The sequence below is a fragment of the Phaenicophaeus curvirostris genome, chromosome 1 (assembly GCF_032191515.1).
Source record: "Phaenicophaeus curvirostris isolate KB17595 chromosome 1, BPBGC_Pcur_1.0, whole genome shotgun sequence".
Classification (NCBI taxonomy): domain Eukaryota; kingdom Metazoa; phylum Chordata; class Aves; order Cuculiformes; family Cuculidae; genus Phaenicophaeus; species Phaenicophaeus curvirostris.
Window position 1 is genome coordinate 93,266,688 of NC_091392.1, and position 16,608 is coordinate 93,283,295.

Consider the following 16,608-nt stretch of genomic DNA (forward strand, 5'->3'; position numbering starts at 1 on the left):
CCAGGTCCCTCTGGATGACCTCTCAATCTTCCAGTGTGGTAACTTCACTACTTATCTTGGTGTCATCTGCAAACTTGCTGAGGGTATACTCAGTCTCCCTGTCTGTATCATTGATGAAGATATCAAACAGCACTTGTCCTAGTATGGACCCCTGAGGGACACCACTTGTCACAGATCTCCGTCTGGACTTTGAGCCATTGACTACTACTCTCTGAGTACGACCATCCAACCAGTTTCTTACCTACCATACTGTGCACCCATCAAATCCATATCTCTCCAATTTAGAGAGAAGGATGTTGTGGGGGACCGTGTCAAAGGCTTTACAGAAGTCCAGATAGATCACATCTATCTGTTTACCCATGTCCTCTGCTGTGGTTACCCCATCAGAGAAAGCCACTAAGTTGATCATACAGGATTTGCCCTTGGTGAAGCCGTGCTGGCTGCCATTAATCACTTCCAGGCCTTCCCTGTGCTTTAGCATAGCTTCTAGGAGGATCTGTTTCATGATCTTCCTAGGCACAGAGATGAGGCTGACAGAGATGAGTAGTTCTCAGAGTCGTCTTTTCTGCCCTTTTTAAAAATGGGCACAATGTTTTCCTTCTTCCAGTCACCAGGGCCTTCTCTTGATTGCCAGGACTTTTCAAATATCATGGAGATTGGCTTGGCAATTACATCAGCCAATTCCCTCAGGACTCTGGGATGCATCTCATCAGGTCCCACAAACTTATATACGTTCAGGTTCCTCAGGTGGTCACAAACTTGATCCTCCTCTACAGTGGGAGGGAGTTTATCCCCCTGGTCACCATCTTACCTTCCCATGACCCAGGAGGGGTGAGGAGAGCAGTTATCAGTGAAGACTGAGGCGAAAAGGTTAAGTACTTCAGCCTTTTCCTCATCTGTTGATACATGATCTCTGTTTCCAACCATCAGTGGGGATACGTTCTCCTTGACCTTCCTCTTTTGATTGACGTACCTATAGAAGCCCTCCTTGTTAGTCTTTACTTCCCTTGCCAAGTTTAGCTCCAGCTGCGCCTTGGCCTTCCTGACTTCATCCCTACACAACCAGGCAGTGTCCTTAATACATGTCCCAGGTTACCTGTCCCTGCTTGCACTGCCTGTGTAGTTCCCTCTTATTTAGTTTAACCAGCAGGTCTCGACTCAGCCACCCTGGTCTCTTCCCTTCCCTGCCTGATTTTCTACGTACAGGGACTGAGTGCTCTTGCACTTTACGGAAAGCATCCTTGAATATTTTCCAGATCTGTTCTGCTCCCTTGTCTCAGAGGACCACGTCCCAGGGGATCTTACCGAGTAATTCTTTGAAGAGCTGGAAGTTTGCTTTCCCGGAATTTAGTGTCCTGACTATACTCCTTGCCTGTCTCATATCCCTCTGGACCTTCAACTCCACCAGTGCATGAGCACTGCAGCCCAGGCTGCCTCCAATCCTAATATCATGATGAGTTCACTTGTATTGGTGACCATCACGTCCAGTATTGCATCTCCTCGGGTGGGGGCCTCAGCTGGACTAAGAAGTTATCCTCAATGCAGTCCAGGAGTCTCCTGGATTGCCTACAGTTTGCCGTGCTACTTTCCAGCATATGTCAGAGTGGTTGAAGTCTCTGAGTAAGATGAGAGCTTGTGGGTGTGAAGCCTCCTGTAGCTGGAGGAAGAAGACTTCATCAGTTGGTTCTCCTTGATTGGGTGGCCTGTAGTATACACCAACCACAAGGCTCCTGTTGATTCTTCTGTCCTTAATTTGGACCCACAAGCTCTCAGCCTGTTCATGGCTACTCTTCAATGACAGCTCTTCACATTCTATCCCTTTCCTGAGATAGAGAGCAACATCTCCACCCCTCCTTCCAGGTCTGTCTGTTCTGAACAGCATGTAGCTATCGATAGCCACACTTAAGTCATGGGATTCGTCCCACCACTTTTCCGTGATGGCAACTAGATCATAGCTTTCTAGTAGCACAGTAGCTTCCAGCTCCTCTTGCTTGTTACCCAAGCTTCATGTGTTAGTGTAAAGGCACTCCAGCTGGGCTGCCGGTTGCAGCACCTTCCCAGTGGACCCTTTATTACCTACAAGGTGTTTTAGAGAAGTATCTTCCCTAAAACCTGACCCCTGGCACCCATCTTCGCACCACTTGTTACAGGCTAGCCTGATGTTATCCCCCTCCCCCTTCATATCTAATTTAAAGACTTATCTATGAGCTCTGCAAGCTTCTGGGCAAAGACCCTTGTCCCCCTCTGAGAAAGGTGGCTCCCATCTGAAGCCTGTAGTCCCAGTGCTGCGTAGGCTATCCCGTTATCAAAAAACCCAAAGTTATTGAGGTGACACCAGCCAGGGAGCCATGTATTAACTGACTGGATCCGTCTGGGCTGTGCTTTGTTGCCACTCATAACTGGAAGGAGGGAAGAAGAAAATCACCAGGGCCCCAGATTCCCTCAGTACCTATCCCAATGCCCTAAAATCTCTTGTAATCCGCCTTGGGCTTCTTACTGCTGCTTCATCCCCTCCCACATGGAACAGCAGTAATGGCTAATAGTCTTCCGAACTCATGAGGTTGGAAAGTTCCCTGGCCACATCCCTTACGTGGGCTCCTGGGAGGCGGCAGATTTCCCTGTGAGTGGTCTTTGCTCAACATATCGGACCCTCTGTCACATTCAATAGCAAGTCTCCTACAACTATGACTCTTCTATCAGTCTTTGTGGCAGTCATGGCAATGGGGGTCCTGGACTCTCAGGAAGCTACGACTGTATGTATATATATAATAATAGGGAGGGATGCCTGCTCAGCATAAATGTTGTCTAGTACTAATGCAATGTTTTGTGCCCTGGTCCTTGTGCTGTGGGACTGTTTGTTCTTGAAGATAAATATGTGCATAAATATTTCAAAGATTGAACTTCTGTATTGCTTCTGCCTGCACACATTTACAGTAACTCTTTGGTACCCTTTTTGGGACTAAAGATAGGCTTTACAGTGCATGAGGCTGCTTTTAACTTTTATAGAAACACTGTATTTGCAGAAAGCAATGCCTACAGTTTAAAAATCCAGGAAGTAATTCATATATTATTTTTAAAAAAGAGTAGGAACTGTATTGTATTTTCTAGCCCTTCAGATTTTTCTCCAGAGGGCAGCTGAAATTTAGAGCAATTTGTTCAATAGCTGGAAAGTACCTATATGTTCTGTTGTTATATTTTCTTGGAAAATCATTGTGAGCTGTGAGCCCATCCACCAGGTTTGAACTGTAATTGAGTGGTCCTTTCCTGCATTGTTTTGTATACACAGAATTATTTTAAGAAATAGAGGGAATTTTTTTGTAAAACCGACAAAGAATTAATGCAAAAAAGAAAAGTAAAGGCATGTCAGATGCTAGCTTCTGTACACACATACGTATATAAATACATGAAGTGGAAACAGGCTCTAATATTTGGCAGCATTTCATACCACTGCCCATGTCGGTAGTATCCACAAGTAGAAATGATGGGCACTGGTGTCACACCAGCCTTACATGTTTCCATATCCATGCATCTATGTTTCATTATTGAATAAGAGTCTGTGCGATGTTAACTTTCTTTCTATATATAGTTTGCACGTAGTGCTGCTGACACACCTGCTAATTTTCAGCATACTGCTTAAGAAAGGCAAGCAATGACAAAATTTACAGAGATGAAGGTGATACTGATTTCTCCTGTTGGTGAAAGTGCATGTCTGCTTCAGCTCATCCTCCTACAGCAGGAGACAGTTGCTAGCACCAGGGCTGGCTGCAGGCATCTGTGAAATTTAAAAAGCTGTGTCTGTGAGGAGCCCATTAAATCTAAAGAGGGCCTCAGAGGAGCTGTTAGTCACTTATTTTAGCATAAATCATAAGGATTTATAGCATTATACTTTCAATGAGCTTTCTCCTCCCTCACACCTATGTTATTGTGCTATCAGTGAAATGATAGGTCTTGTCTCCAGGTAACAAAGACCTGTTGATGATTCCAGGAGGCTGTATTCATCTCATCTGCGTCACTTTGTCCTCTCCCTTATCAGTAGGGAACGCAGTTGGAAACAGATGGAGCAGCCAAAAGCCTCTCATCAGCTGGGGAGATGTCCATTCAACTACAGCCACCTGATGGCACATAAAACTGATGCTTTCCATTTACCAATCTGCTGGCCTAATTCAGAAGGGCTAGAAGGTTTCTTTTGAAAGCATGTACAGCTTTTTCCACCCACTTAGTGTTACGGAAAGGTAAATATGTCCTTCGTCTATGCCCTTTAAAGGTGTAGCTTCTGTAAAGAATTGGGGAGTGGGTGGGTTTGAGATGATTAGTGCATGGTCTTTACCACAACTAAATATAGCACGTTCACTGGAAATAATATTCTGTATACATTACAGTCACAGGTTATTATTTCCTTTGTTGGTGAAATCTAGCTGGTTTCTTTGGGAACAAACATTGCTAAAACCAGTCCAGTAAGTGTGACTCCAGTTTGGAAATGTGGCAGGACACTGCCTGTTAATTAGCTGTGGATGCCACAGCCTTGATGAAGGGCAGGTAGGAAAAACATGTTTCTGTGGTACACAGTATTGCATGCATGATTTCAGGTGCCTGTCTAAGTAGAGTGTCAGTGGAAGCTAGGTTGTGCACATCTGCAAGTTGGCTATCAAAACTTCCATTCACCAAATAGTTTGTTTCTTACTTGTTGGTGTGAATGGGATTATTAAGGACTTGGAATTTCTTCAAATGTTTCAGAGCATTGATAAAGAAAGAGAAGGAAAAAACATGGTTTTTCCTCACAGATTCTTCTCTGCTTGCTGGAAACCCCGTTTTCTGCAGAGGGAAATGCTGACAGCAAGTCTGTTGCAGAGCTGGGGAAATGAACCTTAGGATAGTTTTGCACAAATAACGAAATGCCTAGATGAAATGCAGGTAATGGAGAGAATGAGGTTTGCAGATCTGGAACGTATACAGCAGTAGCGATCTGGCCTTTGTTTTAGGATTACTTGACAGTGTAAATATGATTTGATGTAGAGGAACCATGAGTATGATTTAGAAACAAAAAATACTTGATTTAGAACTATCAGGTACTAATTTTCAACTTGGAAGGATCCAAGACAGTCAGAAGAGAAATGCTTATTCCTATAAGGAGGACTGTGGGCAGAATGCAGACAACTCACATGAGCAAAGTGGTTAGAACAATGCCTGCTATTGAGATTCCTTTGCATAGGAGGACTGTGGTAGCATTGTTTTAACTACAATAGGTTTTATAATTTTTTTTGTGTTTCCTTATTTTTTCCAAATCCTTTTTTTTTTCCTTTGCCTTTATTACTTTCAGCTGGAGTGAACAGTGTTTTGGTTTTTTTCCTCATACTTTGCAGAATGATCCTCTGACGTGCTTTCTGGTACCTTGATTTTTCTTTTGAGACTCCTTAATGCTTAAAGAAATGCAAGAAATGTATACATATTTTGGGAAGTACATCTTTGGTAAAAGATTAATTGTTACTAAATTTTCACTTTTCAAGAAAATCAGTATTTTTTATTTACCTTTATAGTGGGAGGTACAGATAATTTCTGTTCCTGTACTGCCAAGCCTTAGGCATGTTAACCATGCAATTTTCACTCTGTCAAAGTAGAAAATGTGCAGAAAGCAAGTGAGAAAATTCAAGTAGCATTGATGCTGCTGTTGTTTCTGTCAGCTTGGCCATGGAGCCCTTCCACGTATTTAATATTTGATTGGGAGTAGGTAGGTTCAAGGTCAGATTTCCCTATGATGTCTCTGTGCACATTCTTGCATCCGGCTGGTACCAGGGGGAAGAAATGCTGCTTATCAGCTGCTTTTTCAGAACTAGGTGCTTGCTTGAACTATTTTTCCTCTGTTTTGATGCAGAAGTTGGAGCATAGATTAATGAGGCATATGCTTCTTAGCACCCAACTCCTAAAACAACTGTATGTGGAAGATCTATCTGCTTCTTGTCCTCTTACCTGCTTATCAATCCTCACAGATCAAAATCTAAAGGGATCTACTTACAAGGGATGCTTCTATCCAGACAAGTTAGCCTCAATAGCATATATGTACCATATTGTGTGTGAAAGGAAACATTTTACCCTGTGTTTTTCATAGTTGTAGAGGACCACCCTGGGTCAGGAACTTGGGCACAGTACTGCTTTTTTGTTAAATGATGATCACTGTGGATTCTTAACATGGTGGTGTGATTGCATCTTCCCAGAAACAGCAGTTAACCACGTGGGATGTAGTCACCACCTCTTTGACGTCTTATGGTTGCTTCTTCTTGTTGGTTTAATCCAGTGCAGACTGGTGGGAAGAGGTTAATGGCTGTGGCAGGGAGGGAGCCCAAGTTTCTCACCCTATGAGGAACACTCTGTTTGCTTCCAGGTGCCCTTGGAAGGAGCCAGCAGGTTTGGGCTCCCTTTGCTGTCTCCATGCCAGATGCCACCATGATTGCAGCCCCGTTTCTGAGGTGTGCAGCAGCATTTGCAATCAGAAGGATGCAAGTGGCAAAATTTCAGCCTCCTTTTCCAGGTCATCTGCCTTGGTGCACTGCCAACTTGACATTGCCTTAAAATCTAAGATGATGAGGCAATGTACTCTTACTTAGAGTGCAAACAAAACCTTTCATAGGTCTGATATGAAAAACATGTTTAGCCTTTTATTCAGTATTTATGTATGTGTTTTTTCTGCACTATTAGCCTGTAGAGTGTATTGATCCACACTGTCAATAATAAGTTATGAAAAAGTGAGAGGGCCAGCTCTTTTTTTAGTATACTGTCTATTGACTTTTTTAAAAAAAGGGGAAAAGGATTCATAGCAAAATATAATGAGGGATTTTAGATAATTATTTTTAAGAAACTACAGGTTTTATTTGACATAATCGAAACTTTCAAGTCCCTTTAAGCTATTGGATTCTCAGCAGCATTGCTGACTAGCATAATGAGAAGATAAAAAGTGATTGGAGTAGTTGTAGCAAATGGAAAAGTGCTCTGGAAGGGCACTGGAGAAGTGTAACGGAAGTATGCTGCAGGAGCAGCCAGAGGCTAACCTCAAAAGGAGTAAGAAATATCATCAAGCTACAAAAGCTTTGTTGTTCTCATTTTGCCTAATTAGCTGTACCCTTTAAAGTTGAAACTCATTGCAGTATTGACTCAATACTGTTTTCCCACATTTGAGCTCATCTCTTGGCAGATAGCTTGTATCATGAAACATTAGTAAGCTACAACTCACTTCCCTGACAGATGTGCTGGACCATTGTAAAAAATCACACCGTATGTTGGTAACTATTTTAATAATTCATTTTCCATTTTCTACTATGTTAAAAAAAATCTTAGTTCCTTTAGTCATGGCTATATCTTGAACAGAAGTATTTATAAGAAGATATGTTGGCCATCTTGTCTCTTCCTCTGAATTGTAAGAACTATCCTAAGCAATGTTTTGTAAAAAAATCTTATTAAAGTAAATAATTAATAGTGGCCTTTCAGCTGCAGCATCAAGTGTGGGTAAAATAGCTTTTTTCCCACTGTATGGTGTTCACACAGCTGTGTTTTCTGATGCTGACCACAACTTGCCAATACTGGTCTTGTCTTTTGACATGGTTCAACCTGTGGAAACATTGTCTCTGCTAGCCTTATAATAATTCAATAATTTCTTATGTAGGTAGGAGTTTTTTGCCCAAAATTCCTTTTTGTAAATATTTGCTTGGAATTGAACTACATTTTTTTTCCTACTTACAGCAACACTGCTAAATATGTAAGTTCTCAAAACCTGTGAGATTTACTCTAAGGACTTGAAAATTTAAACCCTCAAATCATTCTGCAAAACAGATCTGTGACTGGTTTTGGATTAGCACCAAATCCAGAAATAGAGTTACTCAATTCTAAGGCAAAAGCTAGGGTTTCCGTAAAAATAGTGTGCTTAGACGGCCATTGAAATCACAGGTGATGTTTTGGGGTGGTGATTTGTGGAAATAAGCTTAGGACTTTCTGTTTGAAAGGAAAATTTTTCTGTCACAAAGCCCACGCAGTACAAAGGCACTGGTGGCTTTCATGTGTTTTCCTTCCAGTTCTTGAGCAGATTTTGAAGCCTTCCTGATTTAAAAGGGACCAGATTAAAAAGCAGAGAAGTGCTTACTGCTGCCAAGCAAACCAGAGCTTTGGTGGTCCTGTTTCAGAGCTACTGGTCTTAGCAGTTTCCTTTGTCTTCTTGAAGCTGGGCACCAGAATAGAGGCAGAGGTGAGAAAGCAGGAAGGTTGATGTGCTGACACAAATAATACATTTTGTGATAGCATTTTGCATCAGTTACTGAGCTTTGAACTGCTCATTTGATCTCAGGCCCTGCAGAAGCTAATACTAGGAACAGCTTTTTATTCTGTAGCTTGAAAGCTTTGCTGACTTGGAAAGCAGTATCTGTTTTACTTTAAGTGACAATTATAATGCGTTTAATGATGGGCATTTGATTTTAAAGGAGTATGACTATGTACAAATTTCTTTTGCATACCTATCAAAAATTCTAGAAACTTTTGATGATTATCATTACTGTCATGATCATTATTTTATATATAACATTTTAAATTCCTAAGCTGACAAAAGGTTATTAGTCATCATTATTTAGATGCAGTCTATGTGTTTTAGTAGATTCAGACTGAAGAAGCTTTTCTAGTAGTGTTCTCCAGTGCTCCTTTAGTAGCAGTGATGATAGAAAATGTTCAAAGAAATGCTCAATGTGAACCTCTCTAGGGTAAAGCTAACAGTAATGGTAACCTCTACAAACTACACACTGTAGCATCTACTACAAAACCATCCCCTCTTGGAAGAACATAACTTTCTAAGATCTCTGCCTTGAAGTTTGGATTTTTCCTCAATCTTTTCAAAACCTTGTGCTAAAATCATTCAAAATCAAGCTACAAGTGAAGCTTCTGGGAAGGGAGCATGCATATGTGAAAGCTGCTGTGGGAGGTGGGAGAAAATAGTCACTGAGTTACTGAAACAGCTGGATGTCTTGATATCTTAGAGCAGAAATAGCCCTCAGTGAAATGAACAGCAGTTGAATAGTCTGGTTTGTGAACAGGCACACAGCACTTCAAGTTTTATTCGGTCATGTTGTAGGACTTTGTGGTTAAAATGCTCCGTGGGATTTTGGACCTAAATTCATACAGGCCCCAGCCTTGAGCTCACATATAGGGTTACATAGAAAGCAAAAAAATATGCATGTGTAGGAAAACTTTGCAGTGCAGAGCTGGCTGAACTATAGAGTGAAATACCAGTGAGAAACAGGCAGTGACTTCAAGTCCTCTTGAAGGAAGGAGCTGGGGATTTCTTTATTGATCAGGTTGAGCTTGTGCAGCCATGGTCAGATTGGACAGGTTATCTCAGCTAGTTGCTAATTATAGCTCATATCTTTGTACTGATAAGGAAAACATTTGATTTGTAAGGAATTAGAAAGGAGTAGAAGCATATTAGTCTAGGATGTCCGAAGTACTATCATGTTTCCTTCAGGAGATTTTCCTCACTCATAAGGCAAAACTCTGTGTGTTAAAAACGCATAATGCATTTTGTAGGGTACTGATAGCTGAATTCTGCTGTCATTTAGTGCCCGCTCTCTGGTGTTTTCAGTATCTCTTCAGCTTGAAATTCCCTGCCCGTTTCCTGATGTGTACTGCCTGATGCCTTGATATTTCTGAGCACCAGGCCCCATCTCCCTAATCTGTCCGAGTACTTGCCAAAATCAGCGTTAAGCACATAATTGCTCCTGCTTGTGCGAACTTGGCTGTTTGTGCCTTTGGAGTTAAGTAGATGTTTCTTTGACCAGCTTACGAAAAGAGAACACATCTTCCAGAGGCACAGCCATCTTTTGTGTTGGATCTTCATCCTCCAAAAAGAGACCCTGAATGTGCAGTCCCATTCAGTAGCTTCACATCTTCAAAGAGCTCAACTTAGCATTGATGATTCCAAAGGGTAATTGCTGTCCATTGCATCAGAGCTTATAAAATGATAAAGGATTTATTTTTCCTTTGGTATTAAAATTGGCTATGCTCTAATATTATTCAGGTTTCAAAACTCATTCAAGGAATGCTGTGATAAAGTATAAGATACCCTTCAGCAAGTCCTGTTACGTTGTTTTACAAGTGTATGTTACATTAAATACTGTTGGATGTGTTTATCTGCAGTTAGTTTCCCTCTTGGATAATAGTGATGATTCTCTTTAACTAATAGTCCTTTTGAAGTCACCCACCTGTAGATTTGTTTCAGTATTTAAAAAGGCAGAGATAAGCAATATACCATCTATGTAACCTGTATCAGATAACATGTCTACGAACACACACTCTTTTAATTGTATTCATATGATGAAGATAAACAATGTTTGTATTTTCTTGGGAGTGTTTGCCCTGGTTCCCTATTTTGATGCCCAGCATCTGAAACAAGGAATGATTGTAGCTACCAGCCTGAAATGAGGGCTGTCATATGCATGAATTTTGATAACGCAACCTTTTTTTTTTATTATTATTGCTTTGACCAGTCTTTTGACATCCTGAAGTGTATCTTTTTTTTTCTGTGCTATGTCAGAAGATTATTACCAAGGGCACATCTCTGAGCTGTGTGTAAGAGTGCCTATTGTAGCTCCTGTGAAGAGGCTTTTTTTTTTTCAGTACAGTGAGCTAGATCACAAGGACAAGCTTGTTGAAAAAAATGGCACCTGGGCCTCTGTTGCAGAGGTCTGGCTCCCAGCCTGTTGTGGCTCAGCAAAAAGGATTATTAATGCCCCATTATATCTGTACAGGACTTAGCCTTTTTACAGCTAACTTTGTCAGGCCCAGGTAGGGAAACATGAGGTCCATTACATGTTTGCTGGATTTTCTCTTCTCTGCTCCTGTGAACAGTGTTGTTAATGTCTTGAAAGTTCACTAAATGTCTTACTGGAAAAGTTACTTTTTTTGCCATGCAAGGAAAAGAGAGGGAGAAAAGTAGTTAAAAGTTGAGCCTTGTCTGAAAAGTCCAGCTTCCATGTAGCATGGAAGGTGGCTGACCACCTGGAAAGCAGCTTTGCAGAAAAGGTCCACGGGGTCATGGTGGATGCCAAGTTGAACATGAACCAGCGATGTGCCCTTGCAACAAAGAAAGCTAATGGTGTCCTGGGCTGTATTAAGGAAAGTACTGCCAGCAGTTTAAAGGAGGTGATCCTTCTTCTCTACTCAGCACTGATAAGGACACATCTGGAGCAGTGTGGCCATTCCTGGCCTCCCTAGTACAAGAGAGAGATGGGCATACTGGAGAGAGTGCAGTGAAGGGCTGTAAAGATGCTGAAGGAACTGAAGCATCTCTCACATAAGGAAAGGCTGAGAAGATGCAAAAAGCATAGAGCCCGGTGCTTTTCAGTGGTGCTCAGTAACAGGACAAGATGTGATGGCACCAACTGAAGCACAAGACATGACTCTGCACATCAGGAAACACTTTTTTACTGTGAGAGTGACTAAGCGCTGGCATAGGTCGCCTAGAGAGGCTGTGGAGTCTCCATCCTTGGAGATACTCAAAAGCTGTCTAGATATAGTCCTGGGCAACTGGCTGTGGATGGCCCTGCTTGAGCAGCAGGGTTGGACCAGATGACCTTCAGAGATTTTTTCCAACCTCAACCATTCTGTAATTCTCTTAACTCTCTTAATTTTTTCCCTAAATACTGTTTCTAGTTAAATGGAAAATACTTCTCCATGTTAAAATCCACCTTAAGACATGATTATCAACAGTTGGGACAGTGAGTACATGTCAAGTCTTGTCTGATTCATTCAAAGCTGGGCCTTTTTGTCTTATATGTTTTATGTTGTACTAACACCTTGCTGTCATCTATGTGCTGCTTTGTCCTTAAAAAAAAGGTACTGTTAATAAAAGATGACTTCCTTATCTTAAGAATGCAGTTATTGTTTTTTTTAAATGCTGACTTTCCTGGCTAGCGCCTAAATGGATACTTAAGAGGACCTGTATGTGAGCCTGAAATACTTTTAGGAAGTGGCAGAGAGGTCAGGAAGAAAGATCTGCCTGTTTCTACTTCAAAGCTGATAACAAGCCACTTAATAAAATATTTATTTCATTGGGGAGAGCTTTTTAGCTTCTCGCAACGTATTAAATACAAACTAATCTGGGCTACCTGAAGATAAGATGGGAAAGCCAGATATTCAAGTAAAGATTTGGAGTGCCAAACATAACTTACGTTTCTGAAGTAGGTGCTGAATGGACATAATAGCTCTTGGATTTGGACACTTCCATTTCAGAAGCTGCTAAGTGAGCTTCCCTGCTTACTGCTGATGATTGCTGTAAAGAACCATAGTGGCAAACAAGCTGTTCTCTGGTAATGATACCTTGCTCCTTGCGTTCAGAAAATGTAGTAGAAAGCATCTTTGCTGAATTTGCTGGGGCAGAAGCATCAGCAGTAAAAAATGAGATGAAGAAGGAAAATGCAGGACAACTCTGTAGATGTAAAATACCATTTAAACCAGTGGACTAAAGCATATTAAGGGAAGCTCAGCTGCCCAGTTTTCCGTTGCTTTAGTAACTGGAAGTAAGCTGTGCTATGAGGTAGACGAGCGAGCCAGTGAAGACAAATTTCAGGCAGTACCTCTGCTAGTAATAGTTTTAAGATACAGATTTATAGTCTCCAGTGGATATTGCATCTAAAGGATGTTTGAACAGCCCTTGGTCTGTTTTACATTTGTCACAAAAATGTTACTCTTAAGCACTTAAAAAAAGCATCTGTGGTGAGAAAAATACTCAGTATTTCAGATGGAAGGTAGAGGTGGAAAACATGGTGACTTTCCACATGCTTCCAAAGGCTTTTGATATTTCCTTGGAGAAACATCAGCTTCCTGATTTTTAGATACTCACCTTCTATCTATTCCTCTTGTGTGACCCTGTTGATTTAAAAACAATAATTAGTCTAAATTATGACCTGCAATCATAATCTCTTGGTGAGGACCTAAATAACAGGCCCTCTGCTTCCTTTAAGCCTCTGGTGAAATAGTCAGATTTTTTTGTTTTGTCATCCAAATACATGAGTACTTCTTGGTTCTTGCCCTGTGATACACAGGCAGAGAGGGTGACAAAGAGGAGTTACCACTGCCATGGGAACAAGGAAAGTGCTATAATTGACAGCATCAACAGCAAATGCCATCTCAATTCAGCAGTGTCCTGCGAGGATTTTTCTCTGAGTCCTAATGCTTCCTGTTGCTGCTACTTTCTTCCCATGTCCAAAACTTATGTGGAAAGGTTTAATCTGACTTAAGCAGAGTTTCTTCAGCACTGGATCAAAGAGAAGGAAATTAATTAAGAGTCACCTCAGCCTGCTCAAATGTGTATCTAAAGACATGGAAGGAAAGTGAGCTTTATTAAACTGCTATATAGCTGTAATTCATAGCTAGCTCAAGTAGAGCTTCTCCTAGTGTATGTGGGACAAGATCCTGCCTCTGAACTAGTGTTGTTATTAACAGCACTGGTTCAGTTTTAGAAGGTAACATCTGAAAATCATGCAGGGGAGCTGTCTGAGCTCTTAATTAGCTACAGAAAGGTGCATCAGAAATACAGCAAGACAGGGCATGGTGTCTGCTGACTTCTTGCGGTGTTATTCCCTACAGGGGCCTTTTTGCCCTCCTGCAGTTAATGAGATACAAGGGCCTTGACATTGACCTTGAGTTGCGTTAGGGCATGAAGCAATTTGTTAGGTATTTGAGGATCCCACTTCCCTTTTCTTCTTCTCAGAATAAGCTGGAAATTGTATAAAAGGCTCTTAGAAAATGATGATTCATGGTAAGCTCTGTCATATAGTTAAGTAGTAATTTTCTTCTGATTTCCTCTTCATCCCACCATTTTATACATAGACTTGTAAATATATTTGTATATATTTATGTTGCAATAGACGGTGGGATTTTCAAATTTGTTGAGATGTTTTTCTAGATTTTTTTCTTACTATAAAAGTTTGTAAAGTTGTTTTGCGGAGATTGCTGCAATTCTTCCAGTGTAAGTTTACAGTTGTTCAACTAGTTTGTGCTCCTTAAATGTCCTAGATTTCTTGCTACAAATGTAGGAGGAGCAGGACCTCTTGTATTCTTGTGAGGACCATTTATCTGCATTTGAAGTAAAAACCTGTGTCTTCCTGATTCTGCAGTTCTGTGTCCCTAGAAAACTCTGTGATTTTAGTTTAGGCAAAATTTATGGGAAGACATGATTATTGGGGGGAAGGATGTGGGAAGTTGGCCATCTTAAAGAATGCCTTTCAGATGAAAGAGTTCTTCCTAAAATCAGAGGCCAGTCGTTCTCTTGGTCAGGCCATTCATCAATTACCTGGTATGCATCCTTTCCAGAAGGAGTTTCATTCACACTCATGAGGCTGTTTGTGAGGTCTTTGGTGGCACATACTTGTTATCTTAGCAAAGTGCAGGGGTTAAAGAGATCTCTAGGAGAGAATAATATTGCAGGTCCCACAGGGTCATTTTGTTTCCTGCTAATCATAGAATCATAGAATAACCAGGTTGGAAGAGACCCACCAGATCATCGAGTCCAACCATTAATGATAGGGAATATCTCATAGCAGGATGAGCAGTTTCTGGTTTTCTGTGTGATGCCAAATTTCAAATTATTAAATGACATTTGACTAGAATTTGACAGGTATTGACCAGCTTACTAGTTGAATATATATTTGCAAGTCTCAAGTAATTTTGTACCTGTAGGAGAGAGGAACCAAAAAGGATTGGTTTTAATAGCTCTGGCAAAAGTGGAAATTGGGATTCAACTTCCAAAGCTGAAGTTGCATGATCCGCCTCCTAGAGTGAGGATAAATGCAAGAGAGGGCCAAGGGAAAAAACTTGTTCAAGCTTTGAATTTTATTTCCATTTATAGTTTGATTTTGTAAAACTTCAGTCCTGTTTCTGTAAGATTGAAGTTAGCTGATTGTTTTTTTAAAAAAAAAATTGTTTCATTTTTAGAGATTGCACTTACTCAGCACCATCTAGTGGACCAACTACTATTGTCATTAACAAAACAGTTGGTCTTCATAAACCATACAGTAAATGAGAGCGTGCAGCCCTTACAGTGTGAATGACCTACCTAAAGTATGTCTGTGACTTATGATGTAACAGAATTAGTAGTCGTGTAGTCTGAAAGGAGCTGTATGAAGGAAAGAAAGTATAAGATATGTGCGGGTAATGGTGCCTGTTATCTCCTGTGTTCCTTTAGTCCATCGAGCTCCAGTCTGCTTGCCTGCTTCTCTGCCTTATCATGTGATGCCATCTAGGTTGTAAGCTTCTTTAATGCAGGATTTTGGAATATTATTTCTTTGTGCAGTGTGACGCAGTACAAATCACTGTGATACAAATGATAAGTATGACCTGGTGCTAACAGTGAGCTCTGAAGTCCTCACCTGAAGAAAATGCTCTAATTTTAATTAGTCTTTCCAATTTAAATTGTAGGCAAGTAATTCAGCACTTGGCTCTTTGATGATTTTATTTAAACAAAAAAGTACAGCCTTGGGAAAACCTTCCGACAGAGTATATGTGTACAGAAAGCGAGAGAATTGTTAGATCATCCCAGTGGCTGCCTCAGGACTTGGGAAATGATAAAGGCTCTGTGACTCCAGTCTTTTGGGTGAATGGGAACAGGTTTGCTTTCTCTAGCTCTAGCAAGAAGGGCCGAATCTCTGGAAAAATGAATGTCTCTAGAAGACATTCTGTCTCTGTTTCTGCAGCCCTGGCTACATCACCAGAATCCCACTACTCTCTCTTAAATAAGGTTTCTTTGGCACCAAGTGTTTAATTTTGTAGCTCCAGTTGCAAAGGAAGGGAGAGCAAAAGGGGAGATGCTGAGACCCTGACAGAAGCTACAGATGTGTGAGAGAGTCCAGCTGGTGCGCTTTCTCAGCAACACCAGGCAAGCACCAGAGGCAAAACGTTCCCTAAGTGTAAGGAGAACAAGCATAACCAAGAGCAGGTGGAATGACCGAAAACGCAAGCAAAGCAAAGTTGCGTTGAAGCAAGTACACCACATTGTAAGATCCTCACCTTTAAACTTCCTTGCGTTTTAATATTTCATCGCTTTAGGGTCTGTTGTTTTTGTTCAATTCCCATGTTTTGGACAATGAAAATAAGTGGGTCAGTTTCATTCTGTAAGTTTGTATGCATTAGCATAATAACATTGTGCTGAGCTTTCTATAAAAGCTATTCTTAAATAATTCATAGAAGCATTTCCCTTGGTTTTTCCAAAATCCAAATGTGCAGACTAGTTTGTTTCCCAAGTTCGAGGGAATCCAGCACTTAAATAACACTTTCTTTCTTTTTGAAATTTTATGTAGTGCAGCAGCCAGAATATTGCTTGTCTGGTAGCCTCCTCACAATAAAACTGAGTTACAACATAACCTCTCCAGGCAGAAGTAGCTGTTTTTTCAGATGAAGAAAATAAAGGTCATGGAATTTTCCTTTTGAAGTCTTATGTTTGGGACAATAGCTGTGGACACTGATTGTGGTGTGTGTGTTGATACAGTTGAGCAGATACAGTCCTGTCTGAAAATCCACTTGGCTCCCACAGGCTGCAGCAGGAAACATGGGTCCAAAAAGGTCATAATGTTTAAGTAAAATAATTTA

General features: G+C 40.9%; 1 protein-coding gene across 4 annotated transcripts in view; it reads left to right on the forward strand.

Moving 5' to 3' along the window:
* ALCAM (activated leukocyte cell adhesion molecule) overlaps positions 1–16,608 on the forward strand; it is a 129,479-nt gene that overhangs the window by 77,026 nt on the left and 35,845 nt on the right. The window contains exon 1 of one of the 4 annotated variants that reach the window (XM_069868544.1): positions 13,731–13,783. The exons of the other annotated variants lie outside the window; for them this stretch is intronic. Coding sequence (XP_069724645.1) covers positions 13,771–13,783 — 13 coding nt within the window. The 5' untranslated portion in view covers positions 13,731–13,770. Of the gene's footprint in view, positions 1–13,730; positions 13,784–16,608 lie in introns of those variants that run through there. 4 annotated transcript variants of the gene reach the window in all.